Source organism: Trichoplusia ni, chromosome 4 (assembly GCF_003590095.1).
Source record: "Trichoplusia ni isolate ovarian cell line Hi5 chromosome 4, tn1, whole genome shotgun sequence".
Taxonomy (NCBI): domain Eukaryota; kingdom Metazoa; phylum Arthropoda; class Insecta; order Lepidoptera; family Noctuidae; genus Trichoplusia; species Trichoplusia ni.
This window is the reverse complement of record NC_039481.1, coordinates 14398610-14413445: the sequence shown is the minus strand read 5'-3', so window position 1 is coordinate 14413445 and position 14836 is coordinate 14398610. Positions and strand designations below refer to the sequence as shown.

Genomic DNA, 14836 nt, shown 5'->3' with positions numbered 1-14836 from the left:
TGCAACACATGGGCTCAGTGTATTCATTAACTGAACAAAAAACACTTCATTCATATTATGACAACGCCATTGGTAATCTAATGCGACCTTTTTTAGGCACAAAACCAAATCATAAAATTTTAAGTAACTGATAGAACTAAGAAAAAACATCATAACAACTAAACACATTCGCTCAGCAAGTTAAATAAAAACCATCTGAAGTAAGTTATTAGGTTACTTACCTCAAACAATTAGAAGGTCTTACCGTCAGCAGTAGCGATTCCTCCAGATTTGCTTGTGATCAGTTTAGTGGGCCAGATATCGGGGCTTGGTTTAGGCGGCACAGGGGATGTCTCTATCGGCTTGTCGTGGTAGTTAGCGTTGGGCAGTGACGTCGCCGGCGGCGGGGAGTTGTTATATCCGGGGGGCTGGTAGTCGTTCTCACTCTTTATCCGTAAGTCTGGAACCGATGCCGAAACTATCGAGTTAATTATAAATCTAATTCATAAGTTCATAATTGGCAATAAAATATGTTGTTAGAGTGAGTGATAATATTGTTACTATGAGTTAGTATGGCAGTTGTGATAGCCAATGTTAATGACCCATTCATGTGATTTGTGGTGAGATGGTTAAATGGTGAAAATGGTTTAAATTTTGGTAAAGCTCCCACATCAACTCGAAAGTGACAATATCCAACTCTATGAACTTCCTAAGACTCACCTTCAGCGCCTTGGTCGTTGGGCAGTCGTTCACCCATTTCGTCGTTAGCCGAAGCGCTGCGTTCATATCCGTTGTTCTTGATTGGGTTGCCGAGGGTCGATGTGCAGTCTGGTGGGTTCTCTTCATACCGAGTGCCGGCGCCCGGGGAGGAGCGAGTGTCCGGCTCGTCGGCCACGCTGCCGCAGTGAGATGAAGATGAGCTTTGCCTGAAATTATTAAAAGAACAACGTGAAATAAGCGTTATGTGTATTTTAGTTAAAGCATTGTTGTAATGTAAATAGAAAACTACAAGAATAAATCACAAGTTTAATCAGTTTCAAACTATTTATTCAGATGTTACACTGCTAATGACACCTCACGCAGGTGACAAGAATCAAGTTAAGTAATGATAAGGTTTGTTTTTTTTCTAATTTATCCTATAATCTTGTATCACGTCCTATATTACCTGTAATTCCTAGCGTGTGGGCTCGGAGACGGAGACGGCTTGGGTGGAGCCGGTCTGCGGTGTGAGCCGGAGTGCAGAGGCAAGTGAGCTGGCGGGGCATACCGCCCCATGCTGCCGCTACCGTGTATCGGCATCCCATACTGTGGCATGATCGGAGCGAACGTGGCGGTATGCGAAGACGGAGTGGCTGACTCCTGCGCCTCGCAGTTCCCTGACCCTGACACCGGGCTGGTCTTAATGCGAGTCTGATGGCGGTCTCCGGAACCCTGCTGGGTTTGCTGCTTCACCCAGGCGTCCGGAGACATCTCCATAGACAGGCCTTTGACCTGGAACAGATTTTTCGTGCTTAGGACGATTTTCCGATGATAGGAAAAATAACTAAATATTTTGTACTGGTATATTATTTTAAAACAGTAGCGTAATAACGTGTTTGCCGAAATAATAAATCTGTGACCATTATTTCAAACGAACCTGCAAATTCTCTCCACTCTTGAGAAAGCTGGAGAGCGCATCCTGGCTGACGTGCACCTCGCCCTTGTACATAAATTCTAGGAGGGCTTGCATGTTGTCAGCCGTGGTGGCTTCCAGGATGACATAGCACGCGCCAGCATGGCTCGGCGGCGCGGTGTCGAACAACTCCTGGAAATGTTTACTGCACGCAGCTAGGATCACCTTGTGCGCTTTGAATTGGCGTCCTGAAACAATATAACCCAAGTTTTAATATTAGACTGACAGATCGAGTCTCTTAAAGGGGAATTTGTATCTATAGGTTTGATGTATATTATTCGCAAAAATACCCAATGATCCAGCATTCACGCGATTCGTCATCGATACACATTTATCAAAAACATTAGATCTCCAAAAATATGAGAGAAAACAAACAAGCACAGGAATCTCATCCGTTACTCAGAAATCTATCTGGTATTTGATGAATCTTGGCTAATCCTGATGACCCTATTGTCTATTTTTATATGTTTGAATATATTAAACATCGTAAGTCCAGCCCACGCGATGCAATAAACAATAAACAAAAGTCAAGGTAACTGGTCCCAGATCAATTCTGCGAAGCGTACGAGAGAAACGTCTTTGCCTGTGTGTATATGAATCGGGAGTAGGATTTATTTTCGTTTTTTGTTTAGCTATATTGTAAGATTCATGTTGGTGAACCTAAAGTATCAAACATTGTTACTATTTCTTTTAAATTACTACGTACTGGGAACACAAATCTAATGGATGTAATTCTTATGCGTTGGTCTCTAGATATTGAACGTCCGTGATCGTTGGAGACTTATAGCCAATGTGTTGCAATATGACAATAATGAGTTTGGGAAGTCTCTACTATTATATAGTATATTCTGTCATTTATGCTATGTGTGCTATTTCGAATAAATCGACCCTCCTACAAAACATTGGAGAGCTTAGACAATCCATTGAAAAAAGACGTCATTCAAATTTTCTAAATTCCTTTGACATCTATGCCAGCTGACTTGTCCCTAAATCAATTCAAAGTTATTTGAAGGTCTTCCAATTGTTTCTGAAATCTTCCCTTGACACACTAAACTAGAATCCGTAAGAATTCATTAATATTACATTTAACTCAAAATAATGAATAAATTTTACTGTAACTTCGTTAAATGTTCGAAAATACGACATCATTAACTTTAAAATTAAAATTTAACAATCTCGGTAATCATAAAAGATATAAAAAGGCAGTCTATTATTAAATGATATTCTTAGATACGAAGTGCTAGTGGAGTCAGTAAACTTTTAACAAAAGTGTGAGTCGTAATCGTAACCAAATCAAATAGTTCACATCAATCACGCTAGATGTCGCTACGCTATCAAATTAGTACGCGCTAAAACATCAATCAACAAGCGTCGTTAGTTTTTCAAAATTTCTTCAAGCTTTTCCTTGTTCACGATTTCGTGGAAAATCGAATTAATAATGTATTTTCGGATTAATGATGTGAGTTGAAAACTGCAATTCAGGGAATTACAGATACATTCTGACTTTTATTATGCATTCAATGTTTTCGTATGTTTTTAATCAAAAAATGTTTTACTATGTTCCGATATAGGCCACGCACGGTATCTACCGGTCGCACTATAGATAGCCGAGGTACTTACATCTATTACGTCACTACGGAGCGCGGAACAAAATACGGTTAGCCTTGGACCCGCGGTCGTATGCGCCGCGGAAGGCCGGCCGCACGCACTCTGATTAATCGACGATTGATAACAACTAGGAATGCTCAGTAGAACTCACGCATTTTTTTTTTCAATAAGTTTTAGGAACTAAAATTGTTTTTGTTAGCTATTTATTTTTGAGGCATTACTAAATAAATTACTGTGCACACAAGGTTGGTTTATACAGTACGTAAATTATTTTTTGTATTCTTAATTAAAACTCAGGTATTGTTATAACCGTTTATAATAAATATTTAAATAAATATATTGCACAAAATGTGATAATTCTCTAATTAATTAGGCTTAATGATTTGCGAATATTGCGTTAATTTGCATGACCTTCTAACATAGATATTAATGCTACGTTATTTATTTACATTTCCGAAGTTTCCTGAAAAAATCGTACCTTAATTGTCATTTACGTCTATACGTGGTTGAAAGCAAAACTTAGACTTTTGAACTAACCCAACACCAACATAGTTTGGGATGAGAAGACTTGTACAGAGTAGGTACCAATGAAATTAAATTTAAATTTCTGTTGGATAAGGTTTAATTCAATTCGGTTACAGATCCTACACTTTTACGATAGTACAGAGGGTCTGTCACCAAGGCTTAAAGTAATGATATTGCGGGTGTGGAAGAGAGATGCCGCTTTACGCCGTGAATAGTGTTGTTACGCTTTTACAACCTCTATGGTTGTAAAAGCAATATAACTTCAGGACGTAGTGGTAGAGCCTCAAAAGTCTTGTTGTTAGTTGCACTTAGCTGTAACCAACCTTCTTCGATATAATCCCTTAGTCATTTGGTTTTAGATGAGAAATATTTTACAGTAAAATGATTTACCTCTACGGCAACGTGACGCTTGTGCTTTAAAATAAAACTACGCGTAACATTCACATAGCAACAAAAACAGGCGTATATTTCATAATCAAATGTCACCACAGCGCAAAACACATCGTAGTTACGGCACATAAATAAAATAGATTAATCCTTTTCCTCCTAAATATGGAAACCAGTTTTCCTTGAACTATTAATCTATGCGTATTTACCGAAACTAGCTTGAAACAAAATACTTCAAAAATAAACTCAAGTTAATAAAGTATTTAATTGTAACTTAATACATTTTCTAGAGAAAGAACTTTTCAGTCCAGGTCTTTTTCTAGACGATACATTACTCTCGACTAATTTTTACTATTGTATATTTTTATCACTTTTTTTTTCGTATTCAGTATCTAGTAGAACGTCAATCGCAGTGATGTAACCGGCCTTATTTGAGGCACAGCGTTGCACGACCGTTTCGCTCCTACGAACCCCGCCCACGGATTTATTTCAAATACTTCCTTGTTCTTCGATCTATTTTGTTAGATTTAGTACATCATATCAGCTGAATGATATAAATTGTAAAAAAAAAACAACACCACGCTTTTTGCGATAGTTTTTAATCCGAGCGAGTTGTGTGCAAGAGTCGAACGACCACGTATTCATGTAGGTCTATTTATATTCTATTTTACTGTGTTGTAGAATATTAATAGGCTGTTGCTAACAAGACAGCTATAATAAAACGAAGGAAAGACGAAACCTGTAGACTTTACTCAAAGCCACCTCTTCATATCTCTAATTTAGTAATTTAACTGTATCATGCACTCTCTATATATTATAATGTAAAATTTAGTGAAATTCGTACTTAAACAAATATTCGTATTTATTATTTTTATTTATCCCAGATAAATCAGAAAAATACAATCATAATCATCCATACGCACAAAAATCAAGCATTCATTGTAGATTATAGATACTTATATCACGTGTTAATCCAACATATTTATCATAATCTGGTATCAGACAAATACCTTCAAGCCCTTAGCCTGATACGATACGATACCTTATATAAGTGAACACGGAAATATATGTATAACATAAATATCTGTATAATATATGTAAATTGATGGCACATGATACTTAACGCAGTACCAACCTAACTGTCTTGACCTTGACGGATTTTGTATAGGCCTGCTGTATCCGAATTAAAATAAGTGTGAAGTATTTATGTACAATTAAATTAATTATACATATTTGAATGTTTCAAATGTGTTTATTTATTATGATGTTGTCGTAAACAATACATTAGACTTGAATTCTGTATTTTGAAGAGATGAATTTGTTTGTAAACAGATTTGTAAATATTATTTTTGATATCGTGTCGATTTCGATCACTTATTTATCGAGGCATACGATTTGATTATTGCAAAATTCATTTCAATACATAGCGAAGATTTTCTTAATTTTTTTTATTCCAATGCCTTGTCAAGCTGAAACTGCGTGGCCATTTATTATACATTTCTTAAACTACAATCCTCATGTGAAATATGGAGCCTTGGCAAAGACATCGCAAAAACTAAGCGGCATATTTTAATATTACATTCTTGTGGTCAGTTAAAGTAGCAAGGTGTTTAGTTTTATTAGCAATAGGTGTGGTTACAGTAAGGTACTGAGGACAACCTACACCTAGTAACTCTACAATAGATCAATCAACGTCATTCTCCTAAAGTTTGCCGATCCACGTGTTTTCACAACAATATAAGGATCATTCGTTAATTATGTAATCAAAATTAACAAGACAAACATAATATTTATCATGTCTAAACATTTCATTCACTTAAAAGTAGAGCACAACAAAAAAATATTACGAAATTTCAAAAGAAACGTTGAAGAAATCTCTTATCCGCTCGCAGACCTATTAAATTATCCAATTGATGGTCGTAACACAAAGCTCGACTATCATCGCATATATCACTGCAGTTTCACAACGCACAGCGCATGCGCCCACCGCTGCGCCCGCGCCGCCGCCCGCCGCCGCGCCACCGCACCGCGTAACGAGGAAATGAGCAAACGACATTGGTCGCTTGCGCAGCTTGCAACATAACTGACATTGGCCCCATTACAAGACCTACAAACGCTTATCTTGCATGTGTGCATGCCTTTGCCACGATCGCGTTATTTTTGTGTTATGATAACTCTAATTTAGTTTTGTGTGTCATGTATAAAAAAGGTGTGCTAGTTGCCTGAAAATGTTACTTTATTTATTGAGAAAGCAAATAGATACAATGATGTTTCGACTTTTTTAGATATGACGAATTGATTCAATATTACTATGGCTTCAAATAGCAAAAAAAGTACCAAAACCGCCTTTAATAAAAACATAAAATAACAATAATACTAAAAATGTTCGTCACTATTTCTATCATGAACAACAACTCTATATACGACAGGTCAAAAAACCGCACACGTTAATAATATGTAATTCTTGACAGCATTTAGAGTGGTACGTTGCGTCCTATTTCCATCGTGTGTATGCCCAAATATGCCGTTCGCATCAAACGAGGGCCCCTGTGACCATACGACATTGCAACGCGGAGCGACGTAAATAGGTCACCGGGCAACTGAATAGATTATAAGGATGGTTATGACTCGTTCTTTTATGTAGTACAACTTCAAAAATTCAATGATATCGTACTATTCAATGGTAGAACCATATTGATTGAATTATAACGTATAATGTTGATTTACAATAAGCTAGTTACAAGTAGGATAAATCGTTTTACAAAAGTGTTTTGTTGTTTAACTAGACACGATTCTATTTGTGCAGAATATTTTGTTGATTTAAAAATAGCATTCCACTCTTATGATAAATAATATATTCGTTACTGCCTATTGAAACAGGGGCTGTGACTCAATATGAAATTCAATTGCAGGCGAAAGAACGGTGTATACTATTTCTTCAAGCATTTGTCTCTACCAAGAATATTATTCGAAAATTATAAAAAAGGTCATCATTACTTCGACAAACGAAGCTCGTTTCAGTGCATCGTAAAACTACAGAATAACCGAATCGAACGTAAATTAATACCAATTGTAGAGACAACTTGAAAATAATTTGGTATAAATCTTCAAGTCACGTGTCAAATCTATTGTGATGCAAAACATTTAATTTTGAGCAACGGTTTTTATTAGCTTGTCAGAGTTTAACATTCGATTACAGTTTTATTAGACTCGATATACCTTGTCGTCAAGCAACAACTCTATAACATCTAGAAATTTAATTAAAATGCAGTATATCAGAACAAAAACTGCTATAAACATTCTAGAATTTAATAAGTTCAGTTAATATGTAATTTCGGGCTCGGATACCTTTGATGGGACATGCTCAAAATCCAATCCATTACAAAAATGGGAAGTCATTGAAAATAAGTAATATTATTAATAAAGGGGCCGATATTAAAAAATACGACGCAAAAAAACCACGAGAAAGCTACAAACATTTGCGATTTCCCTAGCATCCGGGAGCGAAAGCCGAAAATTCGGAGCAAATGCGAAATCAAATTGAAAATTGAGTTCCCCACCCATAGATATAAGCTTCAAAGCCCGGATGCAAGTGAAAACGACATCACAGGGGAGGACGACTAACCCCATTCCAGGGCCGCACGCACACACCAACATAATGTATATGACAACGCATCCCGCCCGGCGGGTGTGCCTCCCGAATTCAAGGTCGGCGCGGGAGGCACGCAGCCTTGCCGGAGCGGGACGGCAACACACACCCCTACTGAAAGTGCAAGCGAAATGCGCGAGAGAAAATCAATCTTGCAGGGAGTGGGGGTGGCTGGAAAACTAGGTGAACCGCTTCGGACGTTCGGTTTCTGTGCGTGTACTGATTTCTAATACTATTGCATTCGATTTTTAGGGCGTGTTTCAGTAAATGTGTTCATGCCTTTGTTAGGCGATTTCATAACTGACATACTAATTAATTATGACTCAGACAAACATTGATAAGAACACAGACACTGTCTAGAGGTCTAGATTTATCGACACGTGCCACGTGTGTCCTTGTCAATAGCAATAAAACACAAGTTCACAAAATAATAGATAATGTAACAGAAAGACGTCACGAAAACATCTGTGATGTGACATTCTTTGAAGCAGGTACATTACTAGCTTTGGCTTTGACACAATGAAGAACGAAAGGTACGTTTTGAATGTCGTTTAAGATGAAAGAAAAGAAACATAAATCTAAGTTAAAGAATTGTGATAAACAGGGCACAGGGATATATTGTGAAAATATTTTTCTTACATTCTCCCGCTTAAATACTGCTATTTTCTAGAAATTTTGCTAGGTTCACAAAACCTTTGCCTAAACGCATGGCAATGGAAAATGTCTCACCGAACAGAAAATTAACCAAAAGCGAGGCCTACTGCACACGATCGATCTCTTTGATTACCGAAACTGCTCAATCATCGTAACTGAACAATTTGGCGAAGGTAAATTTAACCCTTCCGCCGCATCCCTCGCAAATCAATAGGGGAACATGCGCCGAGGGTAGAAATTAGGCCTCCACTAAATATGCACAACTATACAGGAGATTCCAGGGCCTCCCGCCAGGGGGAGCTGCTTTACGTGTATAATGCACTCCAATATAGACTGCGAGGGAGGGGACACCCCGCTGCGGCATAAAAGGAGGTTTCCACCCCTCCTCAGTGATGTTGGCCGACCGCAGAAACACCTTGATTTTTCGACCAGGCCTGCGTGATGAAAAGTTTTTGTTTTCTACTAGATCGTGCGAGCAGCGGCTTGTTAGAATTTTATAGATTTTTTTTATTACGCACTGTAGCACGTATTAATTTATGTTTACAATACGTATTGGCACGAAACAAGTTTACGTACCCATGAGTTTTTGTGCGTAAATTATGAAGTGGGCGTAGATCGTAACTTATCAACGGATCATCATTCATATTTGTGGTTTCCAGCCTAGTAACTAAAATAGCACACTTCAATATCAATTCAAACGAATACAATTCTGTTTTTTTTCTTGAAATATTTTTTTTTTTACTGATTCGTTTGTGTCTGACTACACAACTCATTGTATGCTTGTTATTACAAACAAGCGATGGTAAATGTGTATTGTAATAGCCACCTTGGGTAACATAAAATAGGCATATTTATCTGTGTATGAGCTTCAAAATCGTTGTAATAAATGTACAAATACACAGATTCGTAGAAGAATTTATCAGCTAAAAATAATGTAATTCATGAAAATTACACCACGGTATCGAACAGTTAACTTATCGATAAATTGAATCAATAAAAGATAAAAACTTAGTAAAGAAACTATGGATTTCCAAAAGATTGATTGTATAAACAGACAACATTTTATTCGTCTTATCATGTATGAGTGTTTCAATCGTAATACGAACTCGAACAGCCACCAATTTAAAAACAAATGCACTAACTTCTAGAAATAAACGACTTCTACTAAAATTGAAAAAAAGAGACGGCGCTCTACAAAATGTATTGCGTTGTCGCGCTTCGACAACTGCAGTAACTACTCAAACGCGTATTGGTACACCCTCAGTTCTACGAAAATATGCCTATATATATAGGTATAATGCTATAGTGATTACTCATACATGACATGTGCATGACAAAACGTAAAGTCCGTAGTACATCAGGTGTATACAATCCCACGACAGTAATTGTAGAGTCGGTAGGGAAATAGCCTATAATAGAAGTATCGATGGTCACTATATCATTTCATATGCACAGCTGTAGGCAACAAGGATTTTCCCAACGGTTTATTGTAATAGTTTCAGTGAAATAATTGAAAAATCTGTTTTAAATCGTGATTTAAATTATAACGTAAAATGGCGAAATTGGTATTTCTTTGTCAATTTTGATTCTGAAGTGATATTGAAAGAAAGATAGCTGGCTTTATGTGACAGCTTAAACATATTCTAAAAATCTATATAATAGTTGCTTTTCAATTCAACCCCTAGCCGTGACGCGATAATAATCTTCAACACTAGTCCAATTCTTTATTGCCTTAAATTATAAAAACCTATTCGAACTAACGAGATACTCAAGAACGTTAGTAACATCTTGTAAACTATTAACTGAATACAGGTAAATGTACTATAATGATGTTATAAAATCTGTTTGAAAACACAAAATCGATAGTTACATGGAATAGAGCTATAAATACAACGTAAAGGCTTCTACGACACGTAAAACTGTACAGTGGTGGGTCTTATCAAGTATTCAAGATCCGAAACTGGGACGATTGTTAGTGATATAGGGCCGTCAATAAAATCACCGAAAAATGGCCTTGCGGTTACGTTTTCAGATAAATAAAGATGTTATAGAGCGGGGTAGAGTCAAAACTCTTATTTTGCAGATGGTTAAACTGTACGTTTCTGTTAAAAAGTAATAATTTTACAAGTACAGAAGCTTCAGTTTATGCCGATCAATAAAAGGTAAATGCAGTCAAAGGGGTAATACCACACTTGTAAGGTATATTACACGAGAGCGATAAACTTGAACGTCGAAAATCAAACTTACTACATTGTAATAAAAGCGATAATAGTACGAAACTAGTATGAGAATACATGTCAGTAAAACAATGAACAATGAAATAAAACCATAATCCCTTGTAATAAAGTGTCTGTTACTGTAACAGCTGATTTGTGGACTGTCCTCAATAATATTTAAATAAAGACAAATTACTTCTCCCGTTAAATCCATGTTCAGAGAGGAAAATTATCTGTGGCGTGAGTCTGTTCCTTTGGGAGCGGCATGGCGCCTCACTTGACATTTTGGGAAATTTTAATCGCAACGACAAGCAACATATCTGACACTTCATAATTCTAAAGGTTGTGTTGTTTTACTACCAAAATGTATGGAATTCTAAACTATTTTATGAGTTCTTGATTTTTATTATCGTTATCAGCATAGTATCTTAAGTTTGACCATTTTATTCAGCTCAAGAGCTGCCTATTGCAAGTTTTATCAAACCTTTATCACTCACCTATGATAAAAAATAGTAACGAGCGATATCAATAGCATACAGTCACTATGTGTCTAAAATTATTAAAACTATGACTAGTTTATGCAGTTTAACAAGTCTGGTATAAAATTGACGCAGGTGTGTAAAGTTCTTTTATTAAAATAATCTAGAAACCTTTTTGTTCTAAATTATCTTACCAGATGCGAAGGTTGTAAAAAGCTAGGATCGATTCGTGAACAGTCAACATAAAACACGCCCTTCGTAAATTTGAATAAATGCAAGCTCAATTCACACCAGAGGGTGAAACCATAAAAAGGATGCAAAAAGAACAGAACCCTTCATTTGACGCGTCTAAAAAACAATGTAAAAATCGAGAACGAATCACGAAAACGAAATAAAAGACGACTGGAGGTTTTTTTTATAACCTAGCATACATAATGTTTGCATGTTATAAGTCTGGTCAAATCCAAGCAACTAAAATCACTTTGGATATAACCGAAGTCGAACTCAAACATCTAAATGAGTAAGTATTGGAAACTTGTCCAGTTGGAACACTGAGCACAGTAGTTTCTGTGCTCGTAGCTGGAAAGCGGAGCCGGGCGGGGGTGGGCGAGCGAGGGTGACTGGGGGCCGGTTGCCTCGCGACACATATACCGGCACGGTCGATAAGAAAAGCGGGCCTCGATGCGCTCCGCATAGACTTTGAAAACGCAGTGAATTCGACTGTTAAAATTGAATGAGATTTTACTCCAAAGCCTCTGAGAAATGTACTCTTACTTTCTAAGGAAACCAGTGCAAAGGAAATTGAATCTGTCAGCAACATTGATTTAAGATTGTATGTGAATGACAATAATGAAATCGTAAATTTGAAATTGACTGAATTTATAATCAAGGCCAGAGAATCAATTTCGTTTCGTTTTAGTACTTGTTGGATATTGTATTTGATGCACTTGAATAGTTAAAATGAGAAGTGTGTTTCTATTTAGGTGTACAGACGTTACATAGTTTCCTATCTGTGTTTCAAATCACTTGGTTGTTATTGTGTAGTTTTAATATATTCAGTATTTACGACATCGCAACACTGTAACCGCGATGAACTTTAACCTCTATAATAGAACTATTTCAGGATACTTTGTCACATCTTCCTCCTTTCATTTTATTTGCTGATGTTTTTGAACTACTTTGAGATAATACATTTAAAAATAAATTCTATTTTATTATCAATTTTAACTTTAAATACATTTTACCGTACATAAGTAGTTAAATTAGAATAACAAAGAGCCTATTAAGAGCAGGTTTCAATTATCTATTTAATGCAATTAGCGAACCTATTTTATACAGTGTTTTCCACTTGTGAAGTTTCATAACGAGGACAAAGCAGTCATGTAGAAAACGAGAATCATCCCCCTTAACTCGGAAGGTAAGTGGCAGAAGAAATCCAAGCCTTATCCGCGTCTTCGCAGATTTTCCTGCAACTTCTTTTACGCGTATCGATAAATATACTCCGTAATAATGCGCTGCCAAGCATACACTTGGGAGGATAATCTTGGAAGAATCGTTAAGTATAGATCGTGGTACAATATGATGATGAGAAATAGACTAGAATATTGTGATGGTCTAGTGTATTGATTGCTGGATTGAAAACTCCACTGACAATCGGTGATTCGAAAGAAAATGTGGTGACGAAATCTAGAATTTAAAATAGAATGCAGTCGTCGTCGTCACTTACAAAAAAAAACTATTAGTAATTGCTCTTTCTAAATAGAACAAAATCCTTCACAGGTATCTGCAGGCCACAACAATTTACATTCATCAGGTTTTTTTTTTTATAATTAGGTTTAGTTTATGTACACGTGCGAAATTGCTAAACGGGTTTTTGGAACACGTTCATATCAAGTTTTTGAACACGACATCCTCTTAAATAGGCTCAATTTCACTGAACTCGTACGATGTGAATGATTACAATATTATTACGAAAGAATCGAAATCTATAATGAAACTATAATTAACTAAATATGGAGCTTTTGAGTTCGAGAATAACAAAAATGGATTGTAATTAGTTACTACTCATTTGCATTACCTTGGATAATTTTATTCAGCGGCGCACGAGCTTACTATCAACTTGTTTTTATTCTAATTATTTTTTCTTTATTGTACAAAATAAACGACTAATTAAAATTAAAATAGTTTTACAACAATTAAGTAGTAAAAAATACAATTTTCTATCCAAACCCACATCAAAAACCAGCTTTCGAACACTATCTAATCGCCATTTAAATTCATGAATAACCAATGAAATCAAACGAGCACTTCGTAATAATTATAAGAGGGGTAGGTTAAAACTAAAATGTCTTCGTGAGAACTCGCTTAAACTATAAGCCTTCCATTTCGGAAGGGCCATGAGTGCAAACTTCCTAGCCTCCCCCCCACCCCTCTGTTCACACGCGTCGGGGAGGCTTACCCCCGCCTCCTCGCCCGCCCGCCCTCGCCTTCTTGCGTCTAGCACTTGTTCGGTGCGACCTCGAAAACTTAGGCCTAAAATTGCCGTATGTAATATTAGTGTTGGAGAACTGGCGGCCTGTATTTTTCATGTGTGGGTTGTTTCATCCCTTAGGGCCTAAACGATTTCAAAGGGTCTGGTTCAGGTTTTGTTGCCTTTGAAACTATGTTCATCCAGTCAAATTGCAATACTAAAGTTGTGTTAAGAATTTTAGGGTCAGAGGTTCCTTTAAATTTCAAATTAGACCTTCATGAGCTTCTTTCCCTTTCATCATTTGTTTTGTAAAATTAGGTACATGTGCTTTGACGTTAAATACTTTTATAACCTGATTACAGTCCAACAAATCCCCTAATACTTGACTAAAAATAATTAAGGAAGCCATTCTGCCTTCCTGCGTAACGAATGCGAAAAACGTCATAACTGCGTCATCATGGTTCCGTTTTCTTCATTCTTTTGTGAACTTGAATTCTCTTTCAATAACTCGACCTTCCAATTAGTTTACTTTTATTATTCAAAACAATAGACAGTCCGTGTTCATAACAAGCTTTATTGCTAACTTTTTGCAAGATTTTTTAGTAGGCAAGTAAAATTACTGATTTTACTTTGAATTCATTTTTAAATCTAAACCCATTTTTCTAATTGTTTGTGCTAACAAATTAATTACCTACCTATATTTCGGCCCACAGTCTGCAAATTTTGTAATAACTCCACAGTTTTGGGAGTCGATCACAGTGGGCTCACGAAAGACGTGACGCGTTATATTAACAGTCAAATTTGAATAAATATACGTACCTGTACCGCCTCATGCATGCACGAGTTACATTTCGATTTATGTAATTACAGGGGATGCTCCGCGCACTGACGGAGCGTTGCCGAAACTATCAAATGAATTTGATGGGACGTAGTATTGAGACGTTTATTAAACGCGACGTGAACTATCGTGAACACAAAGTAAATACAACCTTTTGGCTGTTTAAACTAGGTCGATATTGAAATGTCTAATTAAGAATCACCCATCTGAAAGCGATCGATAAGTGACTCACGACGCGCAGTAGACATTTTCTGTCTCTGTCCCTCCGCCTTGGTTTCTATTTTGAAATATCAAAAGATGATTGGTAGTAAGGTATTTTGTTAGAAGTGAGTAATTATGGTCCCTTCTAATTAGAGACC

The 14836-nt window shown here is 36.6% G+C and overlaps 1 protein-coding gene across 2 annotated transcripts in view; it reads right to left on the bottom strand.

The window, feature by feature from the left end:
• The window catches only part of LOC113493138 (zinc finger protein chinmo-like), a 48203-nt gene that overhangs the window by 4698 nt on the left and 28669 nt on the right, over nucleotides 1-14836 (bottom strand). The window contains exons 3-6 of one of the 2 annotated variants that reach the window (XM_026870960.1): nucleotides 1616-1839; nucleotides 1145-1470; nucleotides 700-905; nucleotides 245-457 (exon numbers count right to left, since the gene is read on the bottom strand). In XM_026870960.1, the coding sequence (XP_026726761.1) occupies nucleotides 245-457; nucleotides 700-905; nucleotides 1145-1470; nucleotides 1616-1839 (969 nt within the window). The remainder of the gene's footprint in view (nucleotides 1-244; nucleotides 458-699; nucleotides 906-1144; nucleotides 1471-1615; nucleotides 1840-14836) is intronic. The other variant, XM_026870961.1, reaches the window with a different exon arrangement.